Here is a 23365-nt window from a genome sequence, read left to right as displayed (position 1 = left end):
CACATGCACAGTGATGGATGCCTGGAATGCACTGCCTAGGAATACCTAGTGGCCAGTCTTTCTCGATTCTGTTGTGGTTATGATTCTATAGATTTATTGACTATAGCCACAAGAAAATGACCCTCAGGGTTGAATATGGTGACATATGTACTTTGATAATAAAATTTACTTTGAACTTTTAATATAAAAATGGAAAGATATGGACATTGTGCAGGCAGAAGACATTAGTTGGCCATTTAATTACTAATTTATTTGGTCAGCACAGCATTGTGGGCTGAAGGGCCTGCTCCTGTGCTGTACTGTTCTCGGGTAGGGAGCAGGGAAGGATGCAGTAAGGAATCCCATGCATTGTCAATCCACCCTGAACACCACTCCTGCCATGAAGAATTTGCCCAGCAGCACTAACAATATGATAACCAAGCTCCTCCGCCATTTGAGAACAGAGGCAATCTTTTCTCTTCAATCTTGAGAACTTGTATAAAAGGAACAGAACCAAAAAAGGATAAATTAGAGAAATAAATGCATTTATTCAAGATTAAAAATGTGTTTGTCCCGCTGGAGAAAAAGGCACAAACACCTAGACTGTTACTTCAGGTTCCTGTGAAGGAATCCAATTCTTCATCAACTGTTGACTGCAGCATTGTCCAACTCCAACTTGTTCGTACAGTTGAGGAAGACAGTGTTTTTAAGTGCCGGGCAACAACTGTCGTGGAAAATGGAGAGAGCAGGACATCAAGGATCAGCTCATCTGGCCTTCGAGAAAGAACATTTGCCACGGCACTGTCCATTGTGCTGTGAGTAACATTTAAGCAGCATTACAATCTCTTGCCCGCTCGTCCCAGAATCATACACTCTGATGATTGATCAACTTTCTTCCAACCAGCAGAAAAGTGATCTTATCACAACAACAAGCATTAGCACTGGTTAAGATTTGGACACAAATCCCATCACCAATGGTAGGATTTTTCCTATCTTGGCCTCTTCCAGTCAAGTACCAGCTCTAGTACAGACACCAATGAATGTGGAGATAATACTGGCCTAAGAGGGAGTGGAATAATACAACAATTTGGGAAGGGAATGAGGGAAAATGATGGAAAAAATCTGGGGTCAAAGCATGACTGAAGTGTTCATATACAAGAAATGATGTGGATGCTGGAGGAACTCAGCTGTGCTCAATTCTTCCAACATTGAGTGCAATGGATGTTTTCCTCCCAGGAGTGTAGAGTGTCTCAGATTACCCACGATGTAGTGCTCCCGTTCCTTGTTGTCTCTGAAACTGATCTTCGACACAATGCCAGGCAACTGCTTAATTTGCCCAGAGTTTGCAGCGCCAGCTCACAAGCTGCAGGTGTCCACACATGGCTGCCCAGGGGTGAAGAGCTGGTAAACACTAACCAGTGGAAACATAACCAGAGCTCCCAGCAACGAGCCCAGCTGGATGGCAGCCCCACACCATAATAGGGCCCGGTGACCCGCCCCATGGAGGACACTGCTGATGACCACCTTAACGTAGGAGAACAGGCCTGTAAACACCATCCATGCTATCACCTGCAGGGAAAAATTCCAATCATTGGCAATCAAGTAGGCAACACCCATCAAAAACAGTTCAGCACATTCCAGAAAGCAGCCTCCCCTCCATAGACTGTATGTGCAGTTCAGTAGAAACTATGTCAGTCCATGGCCTCCCCTATTGCCATGAGCCTACTCTCAGGCTGGAGGAACAATACCTCATTCGGTCTGGGTAAACTCTAACCTGATGGCATGAACATAGATTTCTCTAACCCAGTAATTTTCCTCCACCCTTTTTTCCCTACTCTGATTCCCCTCCTTTCCCTTGATCCCATGGTTCACTCTCCTCTACTGTAATCCTCCTTCAGCTCTTTACCACTTCCTCCCATCAGCACCCCTCCCCCCGGCTTCTTACTTCATCCTCCTCCCACCACCCCCTCACCTGGTCTTACCCATCATCTACAGATCAAACACCGGTCTATCAACAGGGAGGTGACGGTGTAGTGGTTGTCCATCACATCTAGTGATGACGGGAGACCTGTGTGGAAAACCTTTGCACGGGGGCAGTTCCACTCTCTCGACCTTGGAAGTGTGGGTCCAGTGGGATAAGTAGACATCACAGCTGGGGTCTTCCTTGGTTGAACGGATGACTATGACTTTTGTACCTCATCATGCTCTTTGCTCTCCACAGGGTGTTGCAGAACCACTTTCCTGGCTGTTGTAGATCTCACAGCTGGCAAGTCCCCATCTTACCAGGGCACAAGGCTTACCGGCTACCCTCATCTAGTTCAGCCCACCTATCGAGTGGTGTACCAAGATGTGACTGCTGTCGTATGCGTGCTACTTGGAGCTACAGATGTGAGCTGCCCTAGACTGGACATGCCAAGCCTCAGAGCTACCTCTCCCTGGACACCCCAAAGACTGTACTTACCACTAAAGCCACACCTACTGGCTTTCCCAGCAGTGGAGGACACGGACTGAAGGCTGCCAATGTTAGAATGTATATTCCGAACAGCAGCCCCAGCAACACCAGTACGCTCATTCCAGCTCTCGACCTAGACAAATCAAACGGATGTTTGAAAGCAATTAATCTGATGATTCAGTGTAACAGAATCAGACTGAGGTTTAATATCATTGGTGTAGATCATGAAATCTGTGGTATGCAGCAGTGATACACTACAATACGTAATAAAACTGTAAATTACAACATAAGTTAAATTAGTGCAAAAAGAGGAAAATATTGTGTTCATGGGTTCAATGTGCATTCAGAAATGGGGAAGAAGCTGTTTGCTGAAATGTTGTGTGTGCCTTCAGTTTCCTGTACCTCCTCCCTGATGGTAGCAATGAGAACTGGGCATGTCCTGGGTGATGGGGGTCCTGAATGCCTGCTTTTTGTGGCATTGTTCTTTGAAGATGTCCTGGATACTGCAGAGGCTAGTGCCCATAATGGAGCTAACTAAGATTACAACTCTGCAGCTTATTTCAATCCTGTGCCCACCTTGCCCAGGCCCCCATACCAGGCAGTCATGCAGCCAGTTAGAATGCTCTTCATGGTACATCTGTAGAAATTTGCAAGCGTTTGGAAATAAACCAAATCTCCTCAAACTCCTAATGAAATATAGCTGCTAACATACCTTCTTTGTAACCACATTGATATGTTGGGCTAAGGATAGATCCTCAGAGAAGTTGACACCCAGAAGTTTAAATTGCTCACCCTTTCCACTTCTGATCCCTCTGGGGACTGGTGTGTTACCTTGTCTTCCCTTTTCTGAAGTCCGCTATCAATTATTTTGTCTACACACTGTCACAAAGGAAGCAGACAGTGTGTGAAGCAGCATCTCAGAGGCACATGAACATGGAGGGATATGGACGATGTGCAGGCAGACACGATTATTTTGAACTGGCACCATGATGGGCTACTTAATTTTGTGGCTGCTTTTACTGCTAATAACATTATACATGCTATGTGCCTTGTGCTGTGTGTGACCATTGGTAACTTGTTTTGCACCTTGGACCCAGAGGAACACTTTCATTTGGCTGTGTTCGTGAGTATCATTGAATGATAAACTTAACTTAGTTGGCACAGACCTCAGTATATCCAAGGGAGCTTTAACTTTGGTTAATCTTCATCTAAAGGGAGAGCTTGGACAAACTTACAGAGAGGTTGTTTTCTTCGCAGCAGCAGAGGATATGGGAACACCTGATAGATGTCAGGGAGTTGGGTGCTAAGTTAAAGGGCAGGGCCTCCAGGTTTGTGATCTCAGGATTGCTACCTATGACGTGTACTAGTAAAACCAGAACTAGGAAGATTATGCAGTTTAATACATGGCTAAGGAGTTGGTGTAGGAGGGGGGGTATAAGATTTTTGAATCATTGGGCTCTCTTCCTGTACAAAAGAGATGGTTTGTACCTGAACTGGAAGGGGACTAATAACCTAGTGGGAGGGTTGTTAATGCTGCAGCGAGATTTAAACTAGATTTGCAAAAGGATGGAAACCAGAGTGCCAGAACAGTTGGTGCCAAGTTTGTGGAGGTAGATGTTGGTAAGACCTCAAAGTTAGGAATCAAAAGGTTGAGCATGGTGTGTCTAGTGTTCTGAGCTGCCTATATTTCACTGCAAGTATCGTAAGAAAGGCAGACAATAGTGCTGAAGATGTTTTACAAACAGAAGCAATGTGTAGTGAGGAAAGGCTGTTAACAGGGCAAAATTGCAGTCAACAATGGAAAAAGCGGGCAAAATCAATAAAGGTGAATACAGGACTGAAGGTTTTAACTTTGAATATGCACAGTATACAGAATAAGGTAGATGAACTTGCTGCACAGTTGCAGATCGGCAGGTATGATGCTATAAGCATCACTGAATCATGGCTGAAAGAAGATTATAGCTGGAGGTATTGTATCATGAGGACAGGCAGGAAGGTGGAGGGGATATTGCTCTGTTGGTAAAAAATGAAATCAAATCATTAGAAAGAGGTGACATGGGGTCAGGAGGCGTTGAATCTTTGCAGTTCCTTAGCTCTATCCGCAAATGTAAAAAGACCCTGAAGGGATTTGTATACAGACCCTCAGACAGTAGTTAGGATGTGGCCTACAGATTACAACGGGAGATGGAAAATGCACGCCAAAAGGGCAATGTTACAATAGTCATTGGAACTTCAATATGCAGGTAGATTGGGAAAATCAGGTTGGTGCTAGATTCAAGGAGGGGTATTTCTAGAGTGCCCATAAGATGGCTTTTGAGAGTAGCTCATGGTTGAGCCCACTAGGTTATCAGCTATACCGTATAGGGTGTTGTGCAATGAACCCAAACTGATTAGAGAGCTTAAGGTAAAAGAACCCTTAGGAGAAAGTGATCATAATTAGATCGAATTCACCCTGAAATTTGAGGAGAGGCATCAGTATTACACTCGAGTAAAAGGGAATTAGAGAGACATGACAGAGGAGTTGGCCAAAATTGATTGGAAAAGAACACTGGTAGGGATGATGGCAGACCAGCAATGGCTGAAGGCACAGGATATATGCATCCCAAAGAGGGAGAAGTATTCTAAAGGCAAGATGAGATGACCATAGCTAACAAGAGAAGTCAAAGCCAGCAGAAAAGCCTAAGAGAGGGCGTATAATAGAGCAAAGATTGGTGGGAAGTTAGAGGATTGGGAAACTGAAAATCCAAAAGGCAACTAAAGTAGTAATTAAGGTAAAGATGGAACACAAAATAGGCACCTGGTCGGTACCTGGAATGCACTGTCAGAGGTGGTGGGGAGGCAGATACAACAGGGGTGTTTAAGAGACTCTTAGACATATAGAAATGCAGGGAATTGAAAAAAAAAGTGTTGTGTGGGCAGAGGTGATGAGTTCAATTAGGGGTTTAATTACTAATTTAATTAGATTGGCACAATATCATGAGCCAAAGGGCCTGTTCCTGTTTTGTACTGTTCTATGTTCTAGTATCATTGATTGTAGATGGGCAGGAATGGCTAATGACTGAAGAATAGGGGAGGATTAAGACACAGGAGCAGAACCAGGCCATTCAGTCCATCAAGTCTGCTCCACCATTTCATCATAGCTGATCCATTTCCCTCTTAACCATTCTATAAGACCACAAGACATGGGAACAGAATTAAGCTATTCATACCGATCATCATATCTTGTTTGAGTGAAGTTTTTTTAAAAATATTAGAGTGGTGGATGCATGGAATGCCCTGCCAAGGTTGGTAGTGGAGTAAAATATGTTAAGGAGCATTTAAAAGCTCTGAGATAGGCAAATAGATGAAAGAGAAATGGAGAGCTATGTGTTAGATTGGTCTTAGTGTAGGTTAAAAGATCAACACAACATTGTGGGCTGAAGGGCCTGTACTGATCTATAAGTCTACCCCTTTCCTGTGCTGTCCTACATTCTAGGAAATTAAAACAGTCTCACCTCCAAAGTGCAACCATGGCAACGAAACAAGCCAATGGATTGGCCAGATTCCCGAGCACGACTGCCAGGTGGAAGGCGGTACTCCCGTAGGGCAAGCAGGAATAGGTCTGTATGGAAGGCAGCACCCCATTGCTCAAGGCGTTGGAGAAGGCCAATAACAGAAGCAGGTAGATTGTATGCGGCATGCAGAAGGGGGTGGCCGCCTGGGGAGCTGGCGCACCCTCTGCAGACAGATGGCATGACTCCTCACCAAGTCCACGTTCCTGTGCTTGGCTGTTCCTGGCAGACCGGCAGGTCAGGATAACAAAGGACAGCATGGAGACCAACATCAGGAATGCCAGAAGCCAGAAGAAGGAGCTGGCTGTGAAGTTTTCTTCCAGGTAGTGGGGCAGAAGGGCATACGAACTATTGGCGTCTGAAATATTGCGGCACTCCAGTTGGCCGACACTCTGTACCAGGGCGGCTAGGCAGGGCACAAGGGCGCTGAAGCCCTGGCCCACGAAGAAGGACCGGATGAATTTGGAAGGCAGGTGATACATGAAAGGCAGGAAGGTGACGTTGGAGGTGCAGCAGACAGAGGCCAGGACAAAGGTCAAGATTAGGAAGGCAACACTGCTCTGCATCCCACCAATCTCCATGGTTCTGTCCCAGGACAGGGCCAGGGCTCCGGAGGAGACAACACCCAGGGCCTGGATGGCGTAGATGAGGTACTGCTCCTCCAATGGACCTGGTAAAAACTTGTGAGCCAGGGTGACGAAGAGGGGACCCACATTGGCCAGAGCAATCAGCACAGTCAGATAGGCCGGCAAGCTCCATCCTGGGGGAAGAGACAAGCAGAGCATCATTACAAGTCCAGCTTCAAGCAGGTAGCCTTGGAGCTCTTGGCTAATTTATCAGCAGGGGATCTGTATAAACAGCACAGGAACAATAGGCCGAGTGATCACCTCTTCGAACCACATGTTGTGTTGACCCTTTAGTCTACTCCAAGATTAATCTAACCCTTCCCTCTCACATAGCCTCCATTTTGTCTTTCATCCATGTACAGTGGCATGCAAAGGTTTGGGCACCCCAGTCAAAATTTCTGTTTCTGTGAATAGCTAAGCAAGTTTCAAAATAACAAAAAAGGAAAAAGGCCCAAAGTAAAAGTTTGGGCACCCTACATGGTCAGTACTTAGTAGCACCCCCTTTGGCAAGTATCACAGCTTGTAAACGCTTTCTGTAGCCAGCTGAGTCTTTCAGTTCTTGTTTGGGGGATTTTTGCCCATTCTTCCTTGCAAAAGGCTTCTAGTTCTGTGAGATTCTTGGGCTGTCTTGTATGCACTGTTCTTTTGAGGTCTATCCACAGATGTTCGATGATGTTTAGGTCGGGGACTGTGAGGGCCATGGCAAAACCTTCAGCTTGCGCCTCTTGAGGTAGACCATTGTGGATTTTGAGGTGTGTTTAGGATCATTATCCTGTTGTAGAAGCCATCCTCTTTCCATCTCCAGCTTTTTTTTCCCCCGGACTGTGAGATGTTTGCTTCCAGAATTTGCTGGTATTTAATTGAATTCATTCTTCCCTCTACCAGTGAAATGTTTCCCGTACCACCGGCTGCAACACAACCCAAAGCATGATCAATTTACCCCCGTGCTTAACAGTTGGAGAGGTGTTATTTTCATGAAATTTTGCACTCTTTTTCTCCAAACATAGCTTTGCTCATTGTGGCCAAAAAGTTCTATTTTAACTTTCATCAGCCCACAGGACTTGTTTCCAAAATGCATCAGGCTTGTTTAGATGTTCCTTTGCAAACTTCTGACGTTGAATTTTGTAGTGAGGATGCAGGAAAGGTTTTCTACTGATGACTCTTCCATGAAGGTCATATTTGTGCAGGTGTCGCTGCACAGTAGAACAGTGCACCACCACTCCAGAGTCTGCTAAATCTTCCTGAAGGTCTTTGGCAGTCAAACGGGGTTTTGATTTGCCTTTCTAGCAATCCTACAAGCAGTTCTCTTGGAGTTTTCTCTTGGTCTTCCAGACCTCAACTTGACCTCCACCGTTCCTGTTAACTGCCATTTCTTAATTACATTATGAACTGAGGAAACGGTTACCTGAAAACTCTTTGCTATCTTCTTATAGCCTTCTCCTGCTTTGTGAGCATCATTTATTTTAATTTTCAGAGTGCCACGCAGCTGCTTAGAGGAATCCATGGCTGCTGATTGTTGGGACAAGGTTTAAGGAGTTAGGGTATTTATAAAGCTTTGAAATTTGCATCACATGGCCTTTCCTAATGATGACTGTGAACAAGCCATAGCCCTAACAAGCTATTTAAGGTCTGAGAACTTGGTAAAAGTTATCTGAGAGCTCAAATCTCTTGGGGTGCCCAAACATTTGCATGGTGCTGCTTTCCTTTTTTCCCCCTACTCAAAAATTGCACAAAACAAAATACATTAATCTTGCTTAAAATGTTGAAAAGAATGTTACATCTTTAACTTTATGACTTTTGGAGATCAGTTCATCTTCTACTCATTTAACTATTCACAGTAACAGAAATTTTGACCAGGGGTGCCCAAACTTTTGCATGCCACTGTACATGACAGCTTCTTAAATGCCCCTAATGTATCAGCCTCTACCAATAGACAGGACAGTGGTAATCAAAAGGATTTTAGATAGACATGAATATGCAGGGCCACGGAAGGGTTTGGATTATGTAGAGGCAGACTTTGGTAGCTATATTTTATTTAGAGTTTGGGAGATTGGTTTTCACTACTCTAGCAAATTCCAACAGATGTAGCATGGAGATTGTTATGACTGCTGGCATCACTGCCAAGTATGGAGGCTCTAATGCATCATCATATGACTAAGACGACCATGGTCTATGCCCATGATTGCTCTTGGCAATTCTTTTCTACAGAAGTATTTTATCATTGCCTTCTTCTGGGCAGTGTCTCTACAAGATGGGTCCCCAGCCATTATCAATACTTTTCAGAGATTATCTACCTTGCATCAGTGGTCACACAGCCTGGATTTCTGATGAGCACCAACTGCTCATACAACCTGCTCCCATGACTTCATATGACCCCAATTGGGGGCTAAGTAAGTGCTACACCTTAAACCTCCTTTGGTGAAGACAAGCCCGCAATGCATAGGATTGTAAAAAGCTGCAGAGGGTTGGCCTCAGCTGGCTTCATCATAGGCACTAGCCTCCCCACTATCAAGGACATCTTAGTTACATGGTGGTGAATCTGTCAAACTCATTGCCAAGTAATTGAATATATTAAAAGCTGAGGTTGACAGGTTCTTGATTACCTACAACTATGGGGAGGAGGCAGGATTATGGGTTTGAGAGGGAGAAAAAATTAGCCATATTGGAATGGTAGAGCAGACTTGATGGGCTGAATGGCAAAATTCTATCATGTTTTATCTTCAAAAGGTGGTGCTATTTATCATTAAAGACCCTCACTATGTGGGACACACTCTTCTCATTATTTTTTTTTTGTAATTTATTTTTTATTGAACTTCATCATCAAACAAACATTTCCATAAGATGTATTTCAGACATTGTACATATATATCATATAATCATATATATCACAAATCTCCACAAAGTATTTATGAGGTATACACTTATAGAAAAGAATGGAAAGAAAAAACAAGCAAAAGGAAAAAACCATGTACAAACAACACACACAAAATGCTGGTGGAACACAGCAAGCCAGAAAGCATCTATAGGGAGAAGCGCTGTCAACGTTTTGGGCCGAGACCCTTCATCAGGACTAACTGAAAGGAGAGATACTAAGAGATTTGAAAGTAATGGGGGGAGGGGGAAATGCGAAATGATAGAAGACCGGAGGGGGTGGGATGAAGCTAAGAGCTGGAAAGGTGATTGGCAAAAAGGATACAGAGCTGGAGAAGGGAAAGGATCATGGGACGGGAGGCCTCGGGAGAAAGGGGGGGGCGGGGGAGCACCAGAGGGAGATGGAGAACAAGCAGGGTGATGGGCAGAGAGAGAGAAAAAAACAAACAACTAAATATGTCAGGGATGGGGTAAGAAGGGGAGGAAAGGCATTAACGGAAGTTAGAGAAGCTAATGTTCATGCCATCAGGTTGGAGGCTATCCAGCTGGTATATAAGGTGTTGTTCCTCCAACCTGAGTGTGCGTTCATCTTGACAGTAGAGGAGGCCATGGATAGACATATCAGAATGGGAATGGGACGTGGAATTAAAATGTGTGGCCACTGGGAGATCCCGCTTTCTCTGGCAGACAGAGCATAGGTGTTCAGTGAAACGGTCTCCCAGTCTGTGTCAGATCTCACCAATATATAAAAGGCCACACCGGGAGCACCAGACGCAGTATACCACACCAGCCGACTCACAGGTGAAGTGTTGCCTCACCTGGAAGGACTGTCTGGGGCCCTGAATGGTGGTGAGGGAGGAAGTGTAAGGGCAGGTGTAGCACTTGTTCCGCTTACAAGGGTAGGAGGGAGATTGGAGGGAAGAGATGGAGGGGGGGACGAGTGGACAAGAGAGTCGCGTAGGGAGCAATCCCTGCAGAAAGCAAAAAGTGGGGGGGGGGAGGAGATGTGCTTGGTAGTGGGGTCCCGTTGGAGGTGGCAGAAGTTACGGAGAATTATACGTTGGACCTGAAGGCTGGTGGGGTGGTAGGTGAAGACAAGGGGAACCCTATCCCGAGTGGGGTGGTGGGCGGATGGGGTGAGGGCAGATGTGCGGGAAATGGGAGAGATGCATTTGAGAGCAGAGTTGATGGTGGAAGAAGAGAAGCCCCTTTGTTTAAAAAAAGGAAGACATCTCCTTCATCCTGAAATGAAAAGCCTCATCCTGAGAGCAGATGCGGTGGAGACGGAGGAATTGTGAGAAGGGGATAGCATTTTTGCAAGAGACAGGGTGGGAAGAAGAATAGTCCAGGTAGCTGTGAGAGTCTGTAGGCTTATAGTAGATATCAGTAGATAAACCGTCTCCAGAGATGGAGACAGAAAGATCAAGAAAGGGGAGGGAGGTGTCTGAAATGGACCAGGTAAATTTGAGGGCAGGGTGAAAGTTGGAGGCAAAGTTAATGAAGTCAACAAGCTCAGCATGTGTGCAGGTACAAGTAGGGAGTGATCTTTTTTTTTTTTTTTTACAACATATTCATTGATTTGTGAGAATAAAATCAGGCCTATGAGGCATTATGTAGTTAAACCATTTTTCCCAGTATGAATCAAATTGTTCCAGCTTATGATTAACAGATGCTGCCATCTTCTCCATTTTGTAAATGTCCATTGTAATTTCCATCCATGTATTTAAAGTTGGGATCTCCTGTGATAACCATTTCCTAAGTAAGAATCTTTTTACCAGCCACCACCAATATATTCATTAAATATATATCTCTTTTCAACCATTCTTAAGGTACATATCCAAAATATATGTTCTTACTCTCTAAGGGTATTTCACATTTAAAGATGTCTTGTAGGGCATTGTGCATCCCCCTCCAATAGTTTTTGATAACAGGGCAGTCCCAAAAAAATATGATAATGATTTGCATTGTGATTTCCACAATTTCTCCAGCAAACAGAGGTTACTATCATAATGGGATTTCTGAGAGGGTGTAATAAAATACCTTATTAAGTTTTTCCATCCAAATTCCCTCCATTTCTGTGAACTGGTACACTTCCATTGATACCTCCATATTATTGTCCATTCTTCCTCAGATATAATTATCCCTCCTTCCTTCTCCCATTTTGTTTTAATGTATGAAGTCGAATGTGTTTTAAGATTTGACAACCCCTTATACATGCTTGAAATGATTCTACTACCATTATCTGAATTATATGCTTTTCTAAATAGCTCTATCAAGCACGTACTTGCCTTGGTTACATTTTTAAGCGTCTTATTAACATTGTCACATCTGTAAATATTGATTAAAAATCTTGTTTTTCTAATAAGTGTTTCTCTTTAAGCATTTCAAAACTGAACAGTGTTCCTTCTTTCATTTCTAGGAATAACAGTGCATAGTTCCCTGAAGGTGGAGTCTCATATAGATAGGGTGGTGAAGAAGGCTTTTGGAACACTGGCCTTTATAAATCAGAGCATTGAGTACAGAAGTTGGGATGTAATGTTAAAATTGTACAAGGCATTGGTAAGGCCAAATTTGGAATATTGTGTACAGTTCTGGTCACCGAATTATAGGAAAGATATCAATAAATTAGAGAGAGTGCAGAGACGATTTACTAGGATGTTACCTGTGTTTCAGCACTTAAGTTACAGAGAAAGGTTGAACAAGTTAGGTCTCTATTCATTGGAGCGTAGAAGGTTGAGGGGGGATTTGATCGAGGTATTTAAAATTTTGAGAGGGATAGATAGAGTTGACGTGAATAGGCTGTTTCCATTGAGAGTAGGGGAGATTCAAACGAGAGGACATGATTTGAGAATTAGGGGGCAAAAGTTTAAGGGAAACACGAGGGGGTATTTCTTTACTCAGAGAGTGATAGCTGTGTGGAATGAGCTTCCTGTAGAAGTAGTAGAGGCCAGTTCAGTTGTGTCATTTAAGGTAAAATTGGATAGGTATATGGACAGGAAAGGAGTGGAGGGTTATGGGCTGAGTGCGGGTAGGTGGGACTAGGTGAGATTAAGAGTTCGGCACGGACTAGGAGGGCCGAGATGGCCTGTTTCCGTGCTGTGATTGTTATATGGTTATATGTTGCAAAGAACTGTTATTCCTTTAGCTGTCCAGTCCTTAAATCTAGCATCCAATTTATTCGGTGTAAAGTCCGAGTCATATACACAACATTTAAGAATTGCAATATCTCCCTCTAGATTATATTCTTTTATAGTAGTTTTCCATATTTTAAGAGTCAATTTCACCCATGGGTTATCAATAGTATTTATGTACCTTTGCAGGTTGTTATCAGCCAAAATTGCTTGTATTGGGATGGGAAGTACCCGCTCCTCAATGTTTTTCCATTGAGCGTCATATGATGGGTTGCACCAACATATCACAGCTCTCAACTACTCTTCTCATTATTAAGACCAGGGGACATTATACAGGAGGTTCAAGACACACATTCAACTTTTTGAAAACAGCTACTTAACCTTTGCCATTAGATTTCTGAACAGTCCATGAAACCACCTATTTTTAAAAAAAAAATATTTCCTGTTGTGTTAATTTATCTTGTTGTTAAATTTATTGCACTGTACTGCTGCTGTGAGGTGTATGGGGTGTTCAGAGAGGGGTAGCACCTCTGGTGAATGGGCCTGTCATGTCCATTCTGGGGCAGCTCACTCATCTTTGTTCTGCAGTGGGCACTCAATTCTCACCTGTTGCTCCAAGTAGTTGTTTGCATGTGACAGTGGCCACAGTCCGGTATACCGCTTTGACAGGCGGGCTAAACCAAGTGAGGGTAGCCAACGGATCTTATACCCCAGAGGGATAGGAAAATGCCTGTCCCAGCAGGCAAAGTCAGTTCCGGTGGACTGGCCAGATCCAACAGCCAGGAAGGCAGTTCTGCAACGCTCCATGGAGAGCGAAGGGTATGACCAGGCCCATTACATACACATGGTGGTTGTTCGTCATGTTTGATGATGACAGGAAACCTGCGTGGAAGAGTTTTAAATCTGAAAAGACGTTGCACTGGGGCAGATCCATACGCTCTAGATCTCAGAAGTCCAAGTCCAGTGGTATGAACAAGCGCCACAAGCCATGGTCTTCTTCGGTTGCAGTAGATGACCATGACTTGTATGCTTCGTCACACCCTTCACTCTCTACAAAGCGTTGCAGCGCCACCTTTCTGGCTACTAAATCTCATCTACTCAGTCCACCAGTTGTGGTGGTCAAAGGTCAGTAACTCAGCTACGGGACATCTCTGCATCAGTTCCATGACACTGCAGTCCTTGGCCCAAACACATTCAGAGCAATGACCTTCAGTTGAAAAATAATAAAGCACGGAAGAATAATATACACAATTTACCAATGTGCAATGATAATATACAAAATAATAAAACAGACGATTGTACTATGATATGTTCTCCTGTTGCACAGATGAACTGTTGTATATGCTTATTACATTTGGTAGGAAAGGTTTTCTGTAACGATCCTTGTGACAGCAGAGCTGAAAGGGTTCTCCGCTGTTTATTCAGTGGGTCATGGAGAGGATGTGCCTGATTGTCCACAATGGATAACAGCTTGTTTAGTTTTTTTTTGCATCACCAGCACCAATCCTGCTCCTACAACAAAGCCACAAGGACAACTGCACTCACTACAACGTACAATGATTCAGCGTGGACTGGATGGGCCTGTTTCTGTGCTATAGTTTTTTTATGACTGACTATAGATGGTAAACTACAAGAGTTGAAAATCTGGTTTTAGGGAGGCAGTGGAAATACTTTCTCATTCAAAAGGATAAGTGCTTCGCAAGTTGAGCCAGTATTTAGTTCCCCACTTTCTAGTTGCCCTTGAGGGGGCAATAATTAGCTGCCTTCTTGATCTGCTTGAGCAGTTCTGATCAGTTACCTACAGGAGAGATACAAGATTGAAAGAGTGCAGAGAAAACTTACAAGAATAAGCAGGTTAGGACTTTGTTTTTCCTGAAGTGCAGGAGAATGAGGGGAGATCTGATAGTAGAATATAAAACTATGAGGGGTGTAGATAGGGAACCACGGTAGCATAATAGCACCACACAAGTATAGCGCATGGTGTTCTGGAGTTCAGAGCTCACTTCCAGCAACATCTGTGACGATTTTCTAAGTTCTCCATTTGAGGGTGAGAGTTTCCTCCAGGTGCTCTGGTATCATTCCACAGTCCAAAGTTGTGCCTGTTAGTGGGTTAATTGATTAGACTAGGGTTAAATTGGTGTGCTGCCGGGCAGTGCGGCTTGTTGGGCTGGAAAGGCCTGCTCTGCACTGCATCTCCAAATAAATGCAAGCCGGCTTTTTCCACTGACATTAGAACTAGAGGAGACGAGTTAAGATTGAATGGTGAAATATTTAAGGGCAGCTTCACTCAGAGGGTGGTGTGAATGTACAATGTACTGCCAGCAGAAGTGCTGGATGCACATTTAAGTTTGGATAAGTACATGCTTTGGACAGGTAAGGAGGGCTATGGTGTAAGTCAGTGGGAGTAGGCAGAATAGCTTGGCATGGACTAAATGGGCCAAAGGGCCTGATTCGGCACTGCAGTGCTTTACAACCATGCAGCAGTCCAGTCCTTGAGGTGTGGGTATGACCACAATGTCCCATGACTTTGAGACAACGACAGCAAAGGAATAGCAATTCATTTCCAGGTTAGGCCGATATACAAAGTTAAAGCAAATTTATTATCAAACTACATTTATGTCACCATATACAACCCTGAGATTCATTTTCATACAAGAGAAAATAAAGCAATCAATAGAAAATGGTTAATACAAAGGGGCATAATTATAAGGTGATTGGAAGAATGCATGGGGGGATATCAGAGATAGGTTTTTTAAAAAAAAGAGTGGTGACTGCATGGCCAGGGGTGGTGGTCGAGGCAGATACATTAGGGGCATTTAAGAAACTTGGATAGGCGCATGGAAGGTTAAAAAATGGAGGGCTATGTGGGAAGGAAGGGTCGGATTGACATTAGTGTAGTTAAAAAGTCAGCACAACATCATGGGCTGAAGTCGCTGTATAGTGCTGTCATGTTCTATGAAATGAATAGGGGATGAGATTTCTGGTATTGACTCAATGGGCCAAATAGACTCACTCTATATGAAATACCTCCAACTATTTGCTTTTGTTTCAGGAAAGTGTTTTGGAAGTTTTTGGTGACTTCTCCATTGGAGAGCTGCAAATATCTACAAGCCCAGATATCAAATTTCAATATCCACTGGACCAAGATCAATGCGGACAGCTTTACTGTCCAGGGTTCACGAACACCTTGCACCAGTGACCATCCTACCTTGGCCTTTCAATTGAAGGTCACTGATGAAGCTCTGAATGTGTTTAAGCCCAGGACAGCAGCCCCCCACCACTCCACAGAACTGTTGCAGGTATGTCCCATAGCTGAGATACTGACTCTCCAACCACTACACCCATAGGGACATACCAGTCCGAGCAAGTAAAGTCCGCTTCGGTGGATCTATAGTGAAATCCAGTAGCCAAGGAAGGTGCTTCTGCAACGCTTTGTGAAGAGCAAAGGGCATGAGAAGGCATACAAGTCATGGTCATCCACTGCAACCCAGGAAGATCCTGCTTTGTGATGACCACTGGACCCAGACATCCAAGGTTGAGCGTGGAACTGTCCCAGTGCAATAGCTTTCTAACTTTTAAAACCTGTCCAGCACAGGCCTCCTTTTATTGTTGGATGTGACAGACAACCAATGTCTGTCCTCGTAATGGGACTGATTCTATTCAGCCCCATCCTGATTCCCATTGTTTCTAATTTAGTCAAGGATCCTCTGTGCCATACTCAATACCGTACCCCTTTGATATCAAGGGAAATTGCTCTTGCTTCATCTATGGCAGCCTGCACTGAAGGCAAATTGGAAGCCCGAGGGCAAACAGCCTTGGGAGCCCATGAAGGAACATGGGGAACTATCAGCTACACTCACCTTCAGGTAGGCTCTTGGTCACCACTGGAAGTTCCACCCACAGGGAGTTCACTGCAAGCCATGACCCCATCCCGAACATGGCCACCAGTAGGTGGGTGAGGACGGACTCCTTCACAGTAGACGTGGCCATCCTGTGATCTGGGAAGAAAAGGCAGTTCTCATGCGTGATTTTTTTAAAATACACCTCAGCAGTGTTTCAGCTACACAGATACTACAATCATGAAAGCTTACCAGCACCTCCACCTGCTCGGGAGGCTTAAGAAACTGAAACTTTCTACCGTGGTGAAAATGAGTCAATCAGAGACAGGAAACGAAAAGTTGTTGTGGAGATAGAGAGCATCTGGGGTGGGAAGGGGGCTTGTTTTGCTCTTCTGTTCATCATTGTGGACATGCTGTGTTGCCATCAAGATGTGTGGTGATGCTTATGGGCTGCTCCCAGCACATTCTTAGGTGTGTTGGTTATTAACACAAGCAATGCATTTCACTATATGTTCTGATGTACACATGATAAATAAATTTATCTGGATGGTGTGACAGCTGCTCTAGCAGCCGTGAACATGGCTCAGAAACCAGCCTCTCCTCCATGGACTCTCACTTACCCTTCTTGCTACTTCAGTACCGAAGCCCCATCTACCCTGGCCATTCTCTCTTCTCTCTCCCATTGAGCAGAAAATACCAAAGCACACAACACACCAAGTTCAAGCACAGTTCTACAAGTCTATTAAATAGCTTCCTTGTCCATTAAGATGAACACAATCTCACAACATTATGACTTTGCACCTTTTTGTCTATCATCATAGATTTTCTCTGTAACTCTACATTCTGTTACGGTGTTCCCTTGTACTGCCTCAATATACTGTGATAAATGATCCATATGGATGGTAAGCAAAGCAGTTTTTCCACTGTACTTTAGTACCGTGAGGTTCTCTGTAGGTTGGGTCAACCATGGACGTTGTGCCCCAGCTGTCTAGGTGATACCAGCCTAGGGCAGCACGATATGGAGAGCAAGCTGTTGCCCATACAGCAGGCTCCCCCTCTCCACACAGAAGCAAAAGAGAGCAATACACTTTGATACCAGGGTGTCGTCAGACTTGCCAGTGTTGAACTCAACGTAGAACTGTCTTAGGGACTCCAGCTCTGGATTTCTCTCTCAGGGTTTACTCCTGAAGCCTTTCCTATGAGTGGCTATAGCCACAAGACAGGTATGAGATCAGAGCATTCCTTCTCCTGGGTGAGTTGCCAACCACAGCTGACAAGCCCCATCTGCCCAAAGCAAGTGGAGTTATGGTACCAGTAATCCATCTTTGCCCCTTTTCCTGTCAGTAGAAATGGTTCTTCCAGTTTAGTAGCTAAGCCACACAGGAAGACCAGAAGCTGGACTTGCTTGTCAGAGGCTATTTGAGGCACACACCACTGTGAGCATTTAATCACCACTACCACCTCCTGCCCCCAGCTATGACAATCTTAAGGAACTATCTCAGCAGCAATAATAAATCAGATGAGCTCCATAACCAGCCTGATAAGTGGTCAAAACTTAAAGGTTAATGCCTCTACATAAAAATCCTCATTGTTTAAATGATGAATGCACTACCCTCTTGTGGGGAAAAGTTGCACAACACCCAGCTTAAGGTAATAAATTGACCATTTATTGTCAGGATGTGACAAGACAGAATCGGCCCCCATTTTCCATTATTACCAAGATTGTGTATTACCCACAATTGTCAAGATTAATTCTCAGAAATTAAACCAAGTGTTATCCATTAGGAGTGGTTATAGAACACAGGTCAGTACAGCACATTACAGGCACTTCTGCCCACGATGTTGTGCTCACCTTTTAACCTATTCCAACATCAGTCTAACCCTTCCTTCCACAAAGCCCTTCATTCTTCTTTCATCCATGTGCCCAAGAGTCTTTTAAAGTCCCTCATCTCTGCCTCTACCACTACCCCGGCAGCTCATTTCACACACCTATCTCTGACAGCCTCCTATACTTTCCTAAAAATTATATCCCCTCATATTAGCCATTTGTCCTGGGATAAAGCTTCTGGCTGTCTACGTGATCTATTTTATCTTATACACCTATCATGTCACTTGTCATCCTCCTTCACTCCAAGATGCCCTAGCTCACTCAAGACATCCTCACAAATTCATTGAGGCAGCATCCTGGTAAACCTCCTCTGCAAAGTTAACCCTAGCAGGACCAATATTTGTCAGCTCTCAATTGCCCTTGGATGGAGCACCGTTGCTGGTGCCCTACCAATGATGGTCTTTCCAGAGATCCAAGCCTGTGGAGACTACATAGAGGAGACTCACTGGCAAGGGGTAAGGGGGTTCAGTAATGTGGAAGCATGAAGGTTGTATCCTTGGTTTGTGGGGTGGGAGGGGGAGAGAAAGTAACAGGAACCTACAGAGCAAAATCCAAGTACCCCATCGGTTAGATATCACATCTACTGTTGCAAGGCTCACTATTTTAATACTCACCACCCTGACTGTCCATAGATAAAAGATTCAAGACTGTCTAATGTTATTCCTAGCACACAATTGTAAAGGAGAATGGAATAATTGTTACGCCAGACCCGATGCAGCACAAAATTAAACACAATATGATAAATAATTCAATAAAAAATACAATAAATATACATAGATTGATTGCATGTCCATTAAGTGATGCTAGCCACAGGAATGTCTGTACATGAGGTGACTCTGACAGAAAATGACAAAGTAGTGGTGGTTGGGGGTGTGGAGGGGTGGGTTTGTGGATGGAGGTGTTGATCGGCCTTACTGCTTGGGGAAAGTAACTCTGAGTCTGGTGGTCCTGGCGTGGATGCTACGTAGTCTCACCCCTGACGGGAGTGGGACAAACAGTCTATCAACAGGGTGGATGGGATTCTTCACAACGTTAAGCTGAACCCTTAGTGGCACCTTTCTGTATACATGTCCCTGATGACAGGTAGGCTGGAGGCGGTGATGGGTTGGGAAGTTTTGACTACCTGTAGTAGAGCCTTCCTGTCTGTCGGCGAGCAGCTTACATATTGTGATGTGATGCAGCATGTGAGGATGCTCTCTACTGCACATCAGCAGAAGGTCTGAGTTGGTGTAAAATATAAACAAGAACCAAATGCAAGAGGTCAAGCAGCATCCGTGGTCACGTTTTCAGGCTGGAACCTTTCTTCCAAGCTTTTGTTCAATTTTTGAGTTATCACGTTTAATGTTGCTAACACATCATATATGCTGGGTCTAGCACACCAATACAATCACAAGGAAGGCACATTAGCTTCTTTGCTTTCTTAAGAGGTTGAGGAGTTTCTGCTTGTCACCAAAAACTAAAACTTCTACAGATAACTTGTTGAAAGAGCTGCGACTAATTGCACTGTAGTCCAATACAGGAATCCAAAGATTGCAAGAAGCTACAGAAAATAATGGACTCTGCCCAGTACATCACAGGTTTGTCCCTTCCCATCTTTGAGTGTATCTACAGGTGACGCTGTCTCAGGAAAGCAACATCCATCAAAGAACCCCACCATCTGGGCCAAGTTCTCTTCCCACAACTACCAACAGGCAGATGCAGAAGCCCGAAGCACACCATCAGGTTTAAGAACTGCTACTTTCCTTCAACCACTTGGTTCTTCAACACTAATCACTCCACTTCAGCAACACTGAGCACTTTGAATCAAAATGGATTTACTTTTCTAGTTGTGCTCTTATAAAACATTTAATTTGTTTAAGTTATGCTTTTCTTGTGAATGCTGCTTATCTGATGTTGCATGTCTGTGTTGCAGCTGTAAGATTTTCATTGCACCAGTGTAAGTGACAACTTTCACATGATACAGGACACCCAGTTTTGGGGATTTACTGTCCAAATCCCATGAATTTTTTAATTTCAAGTTTCCTTTCCTTACTTCGGCTGTCCATCGATTTTTGATGTTGACTGAGGCCTGGGCAAGGTTTAGATGTTGACCAGCAGTTGCCCAAGCTGCAAGTCTCCCCTCTCCACGCCACTGATGTTGTCCAAGGGAAGGGCACTAGGCCGATACAGCTTGGTACTGGTGTCATCGCAGAGCAATGTGTGGTTAAGTGCCTTGCTCTAGGACACAACATGCTGCCTCAGCCGAGGCTCAAACTAGCAACCTTCAGATCACTAGACCAACGCCTTAGCCACTTGGCCAAGCGCCAGCAATTTCAAGTTTACTGTCATTCAACCATATACATGTATACTGCCAAATGAAACAACGTTACTCTGGAACAAGGTGCACAACACAGTTCATGTACACACCACACACAAAGTAATATTACTACAAATTTACAAATAAAATGTATTCCAGATGATTGACATCAAGTATAAGACCATAAGATATAGGAGCAGAAGTAGGCCATTCAGCCCATAGAGTCTGCTCCACCATTCAATCATTGGTTGATCCAATTCTTCCAGTCATCCCCACTCCCCTGCCTTCTCCCAATACCCTTTGATGCCCTGGCTAATCAAGAACCTAACTATCTCTACCTTAAATGCACCCAATGACTTGGCCTCCACAGCCACTCATGGCAACAAATTACCACCCTCTAAAGTAATTTCTCCACATCTGTTCTAAAGGGAGGTCCTTCAATTCTGAAGTCATGCTCTCTTGTCCTAGACTCCCCTACCATGGGAAATAACTTTGCCATATCTAATCTGTTCAGGCCTTTTAACATTCAGAATGTTTCTATGAGATCCCCCCTCATTCTCCTGAACTCGAAGGAATACAGCCCAAGAGCAGCTAGATGTTCCTCATACAGTAACCCTTTCATTCCTGGAATCATTCTCCGTGAATCTTCTCTGAACCCTCTCAAATGTCAGTATATCCTTTCTAAAATAAGGAGCCCAAAACTGCACACAATACTCCAAGTAATACTCCACAATACCCCACACAATGACATAGGTAGGAAAAGGGAAGAGGTCCTGAAAGAAGACTACAGGGAGTTAGGAACGAAGTCGAAAAGCAGGACCTCAAAAGGTAGTAATCTCGGGATTACTGCCTGTGCCATGCGACAGTGTGAATAGGAATAGAATGAGGTGGAGGATAAATGCGCAGCTGAGGGATTGGAGCAGGGGGGAGGGATTCAGATTTCTGGATCATTGGGACCTCTTTTGGGTCAGAGTGCAAGGGGGATAGATGGGGCTGAATTTGTCAGGTGTGTTCAAGAAGGATTTCTGACAGTATGTGGACCGGCCGACGAGAGGAAAGACTATACTGGATCTAGTTCTGGGTAATGAACCTAGTCAGGTGACAGACCTCTTGGTGGGGGAGCATTTTGGTGAGAGTGACCACAACTCCCTTAGCTTCAGCATAGCTATGGAAAGGGATAAAATCAGATAAAATGGTAAAGTGCTTAACTGGGGAAGGGCTAACTTTGAAGGGATGAGGCAGGAACTAGCGAGAGTAAATTGGAAACAGATGTTCAAAGGAGAAAGCACAGAAGTAATGTGGGAGAAGTTTAGGGACCACTTGAGCTGGGTTCAGGATAGGTTTGTCCCACTGAGGCAAGGAAAAAATGGTAGGAAAAGGGAACAGTGGCTGACAAAACATGTGAGGCAACTCGTCAAGAGGAAAAAGGAAGCATATGTTAGATATAAGAAGCAGGAAGTAGGAGGGGTTTATGAGAAATATAGGGTAGCCAGGAAGGAGCTAAAGAAAGGACTTAGGAGAGCTCGAAGGGGGCATGAGAAGGCCTTGGTATGTAGAATTAAGGAGAACCCCAAGGCATTCTATGCGTATGTGAAGAATAGGAGGATGACGAGAACGAAGGTGGGACTGCTAAAGGATAAAGAGGGCAACATGTGCCTGGAGGCGGAGGAGGTTGGGGAGGTCCTAAATGAATACTTTGCTTCAGTATTCACAAGTGAAAAGGATCTTGATCAGGATGAGGTCGAAGTAGAGCGGGCCTGTGTGCTGGACAATGTGGAGATTAAGGAAGAAGTGCTGGATCTTCTTAAAAATATTAAGATTGATAAATCCCCAGGGCTGGATATGATACACCCCAGGTTGTTGTGGGAATTGAGAAGAGATCGCAGGAGCAGTAGCTATGATCTTTGAATCTTCTTTGGCTGCAGGGGAAGTGCCAGAGAACTGGAGAATGGCAAGTGTAGTTCCCTTGTTTAAAAAAGGTAATAGGGAGAAACCTGGGAACTATAGACCGGTGAGTCTTATGTCGGTGGTCTGCAAACTACTGGAAAGGATTCTTAAGGATAGGATCTACAAGCATTTGGAGAAATACAGTCTACTCATGGATAGTCAACATGGCTTTGTGAAGGGAAGATCGTACCTCACAAGCTTGATAGAGTTTTTTGAAGAGGTAACAAAAGAAATTGATGAGGGATGTAGTCTACATGGACTTTAGCAAAGCATTTGACAAGGTCCCTCATGAGAGACTCATCCAGAAAGTCATGAGGCATGGGATAAGTGGAACCTTGGCTGTTTGGATAAAAAATTGGCTGAAAGGGAGAAAACGGAGGGTGGTTGTGGAAGGAAAGTATTCTGCCTGGAGGTCGGTGACTAGTGGAGTGCCGCAGGGATCTGTCCTGGGATCCCTGCTAATTGTGATTTTTATAAATGACCTGGATGTAGAGGTGGAAGGATGGGTAAGTTTGCGGATGACACGAAGATTGGAGGAGCTGTGGATGAAGCTGTAGGTTGTCAAAGGTTACAAGGGGATATAGACAGGCTGCAGAGTTGGGCAGAAAAATGGCAGATGGAGTTCAATCCAGACAAGTGTGAGGTCTGAGACTGAGTACAGGATTAATGGTCAGTTATTTAAGAGAGTGGATAAATAAAGGGACCTTGGGGTTCAAATCCATACATCCCACAAGGTCGCTGCACAGGTTGATAGGGTAGTTAAGAAGGTCTGTGGGTTGCTAGGC

The 23365-nt window shown here is 44.2% G+C and overlaps 1 protein-coding gene across 3 annotated transcripts in view; it reads right to left on the bottom strand.

Annotated features, from left to right (window-relative positions):
• Window positions 1-507: 507 nt before the first annotated feature.
• slc52a2 (solute carrier family 52 member 2) overlaps window positions 508-23365 on the bottom strand; it is a 45041-nt gene continuing 22183 nt past the window's right edge. For 2 of the 3 annotated variants that reach the window (XM_073055109.1, XM_073055108.1), the window contains exons 2-5: window positions 16471-16608; window positions 5926-6742; window positions 2441-2564; window positions 508-1548 (exon numbers count right to left, since the gene is read on the bottom strand). In XM_073055109.1, the coding sequence (XP_072911210.1) occupies window positions 1336-1548; window positions 2441-2564; window positions 5926-6742; window positions 16471-16608 (1292 nt within the window). In that variant the 3' untranslated portion in view covers window positions 508-1335. Of the gene's footprint in view, window positions 1549-2440; window positions 2565-5925; window positions 6743-16470; window positions 16609-18951; window positions 19003-23365 lie in introns of those variants that run through there. The other variant, XM_073055110.1, reaches the window with a different exon arrangement.

This window comes from Hemitrygon akajei, chromosome 8, assembly GCF_048418815.1.
Source record: "Hemitrygon akajei chromosome 8, sHemAka1.3, whole genome shotgun sequence".
Lineage (NCBI taxonomy): Eukaryota > Metazoa > Chordata > Chondrichthyes > Myliobatiformes > Dasyatidae > Hemitrygon > Hemitrygon akajei.
Note: the sequence above shows the minus strand (reverse complement) of the source record. Positions and strands in the feature narration are given on the sequence as shown.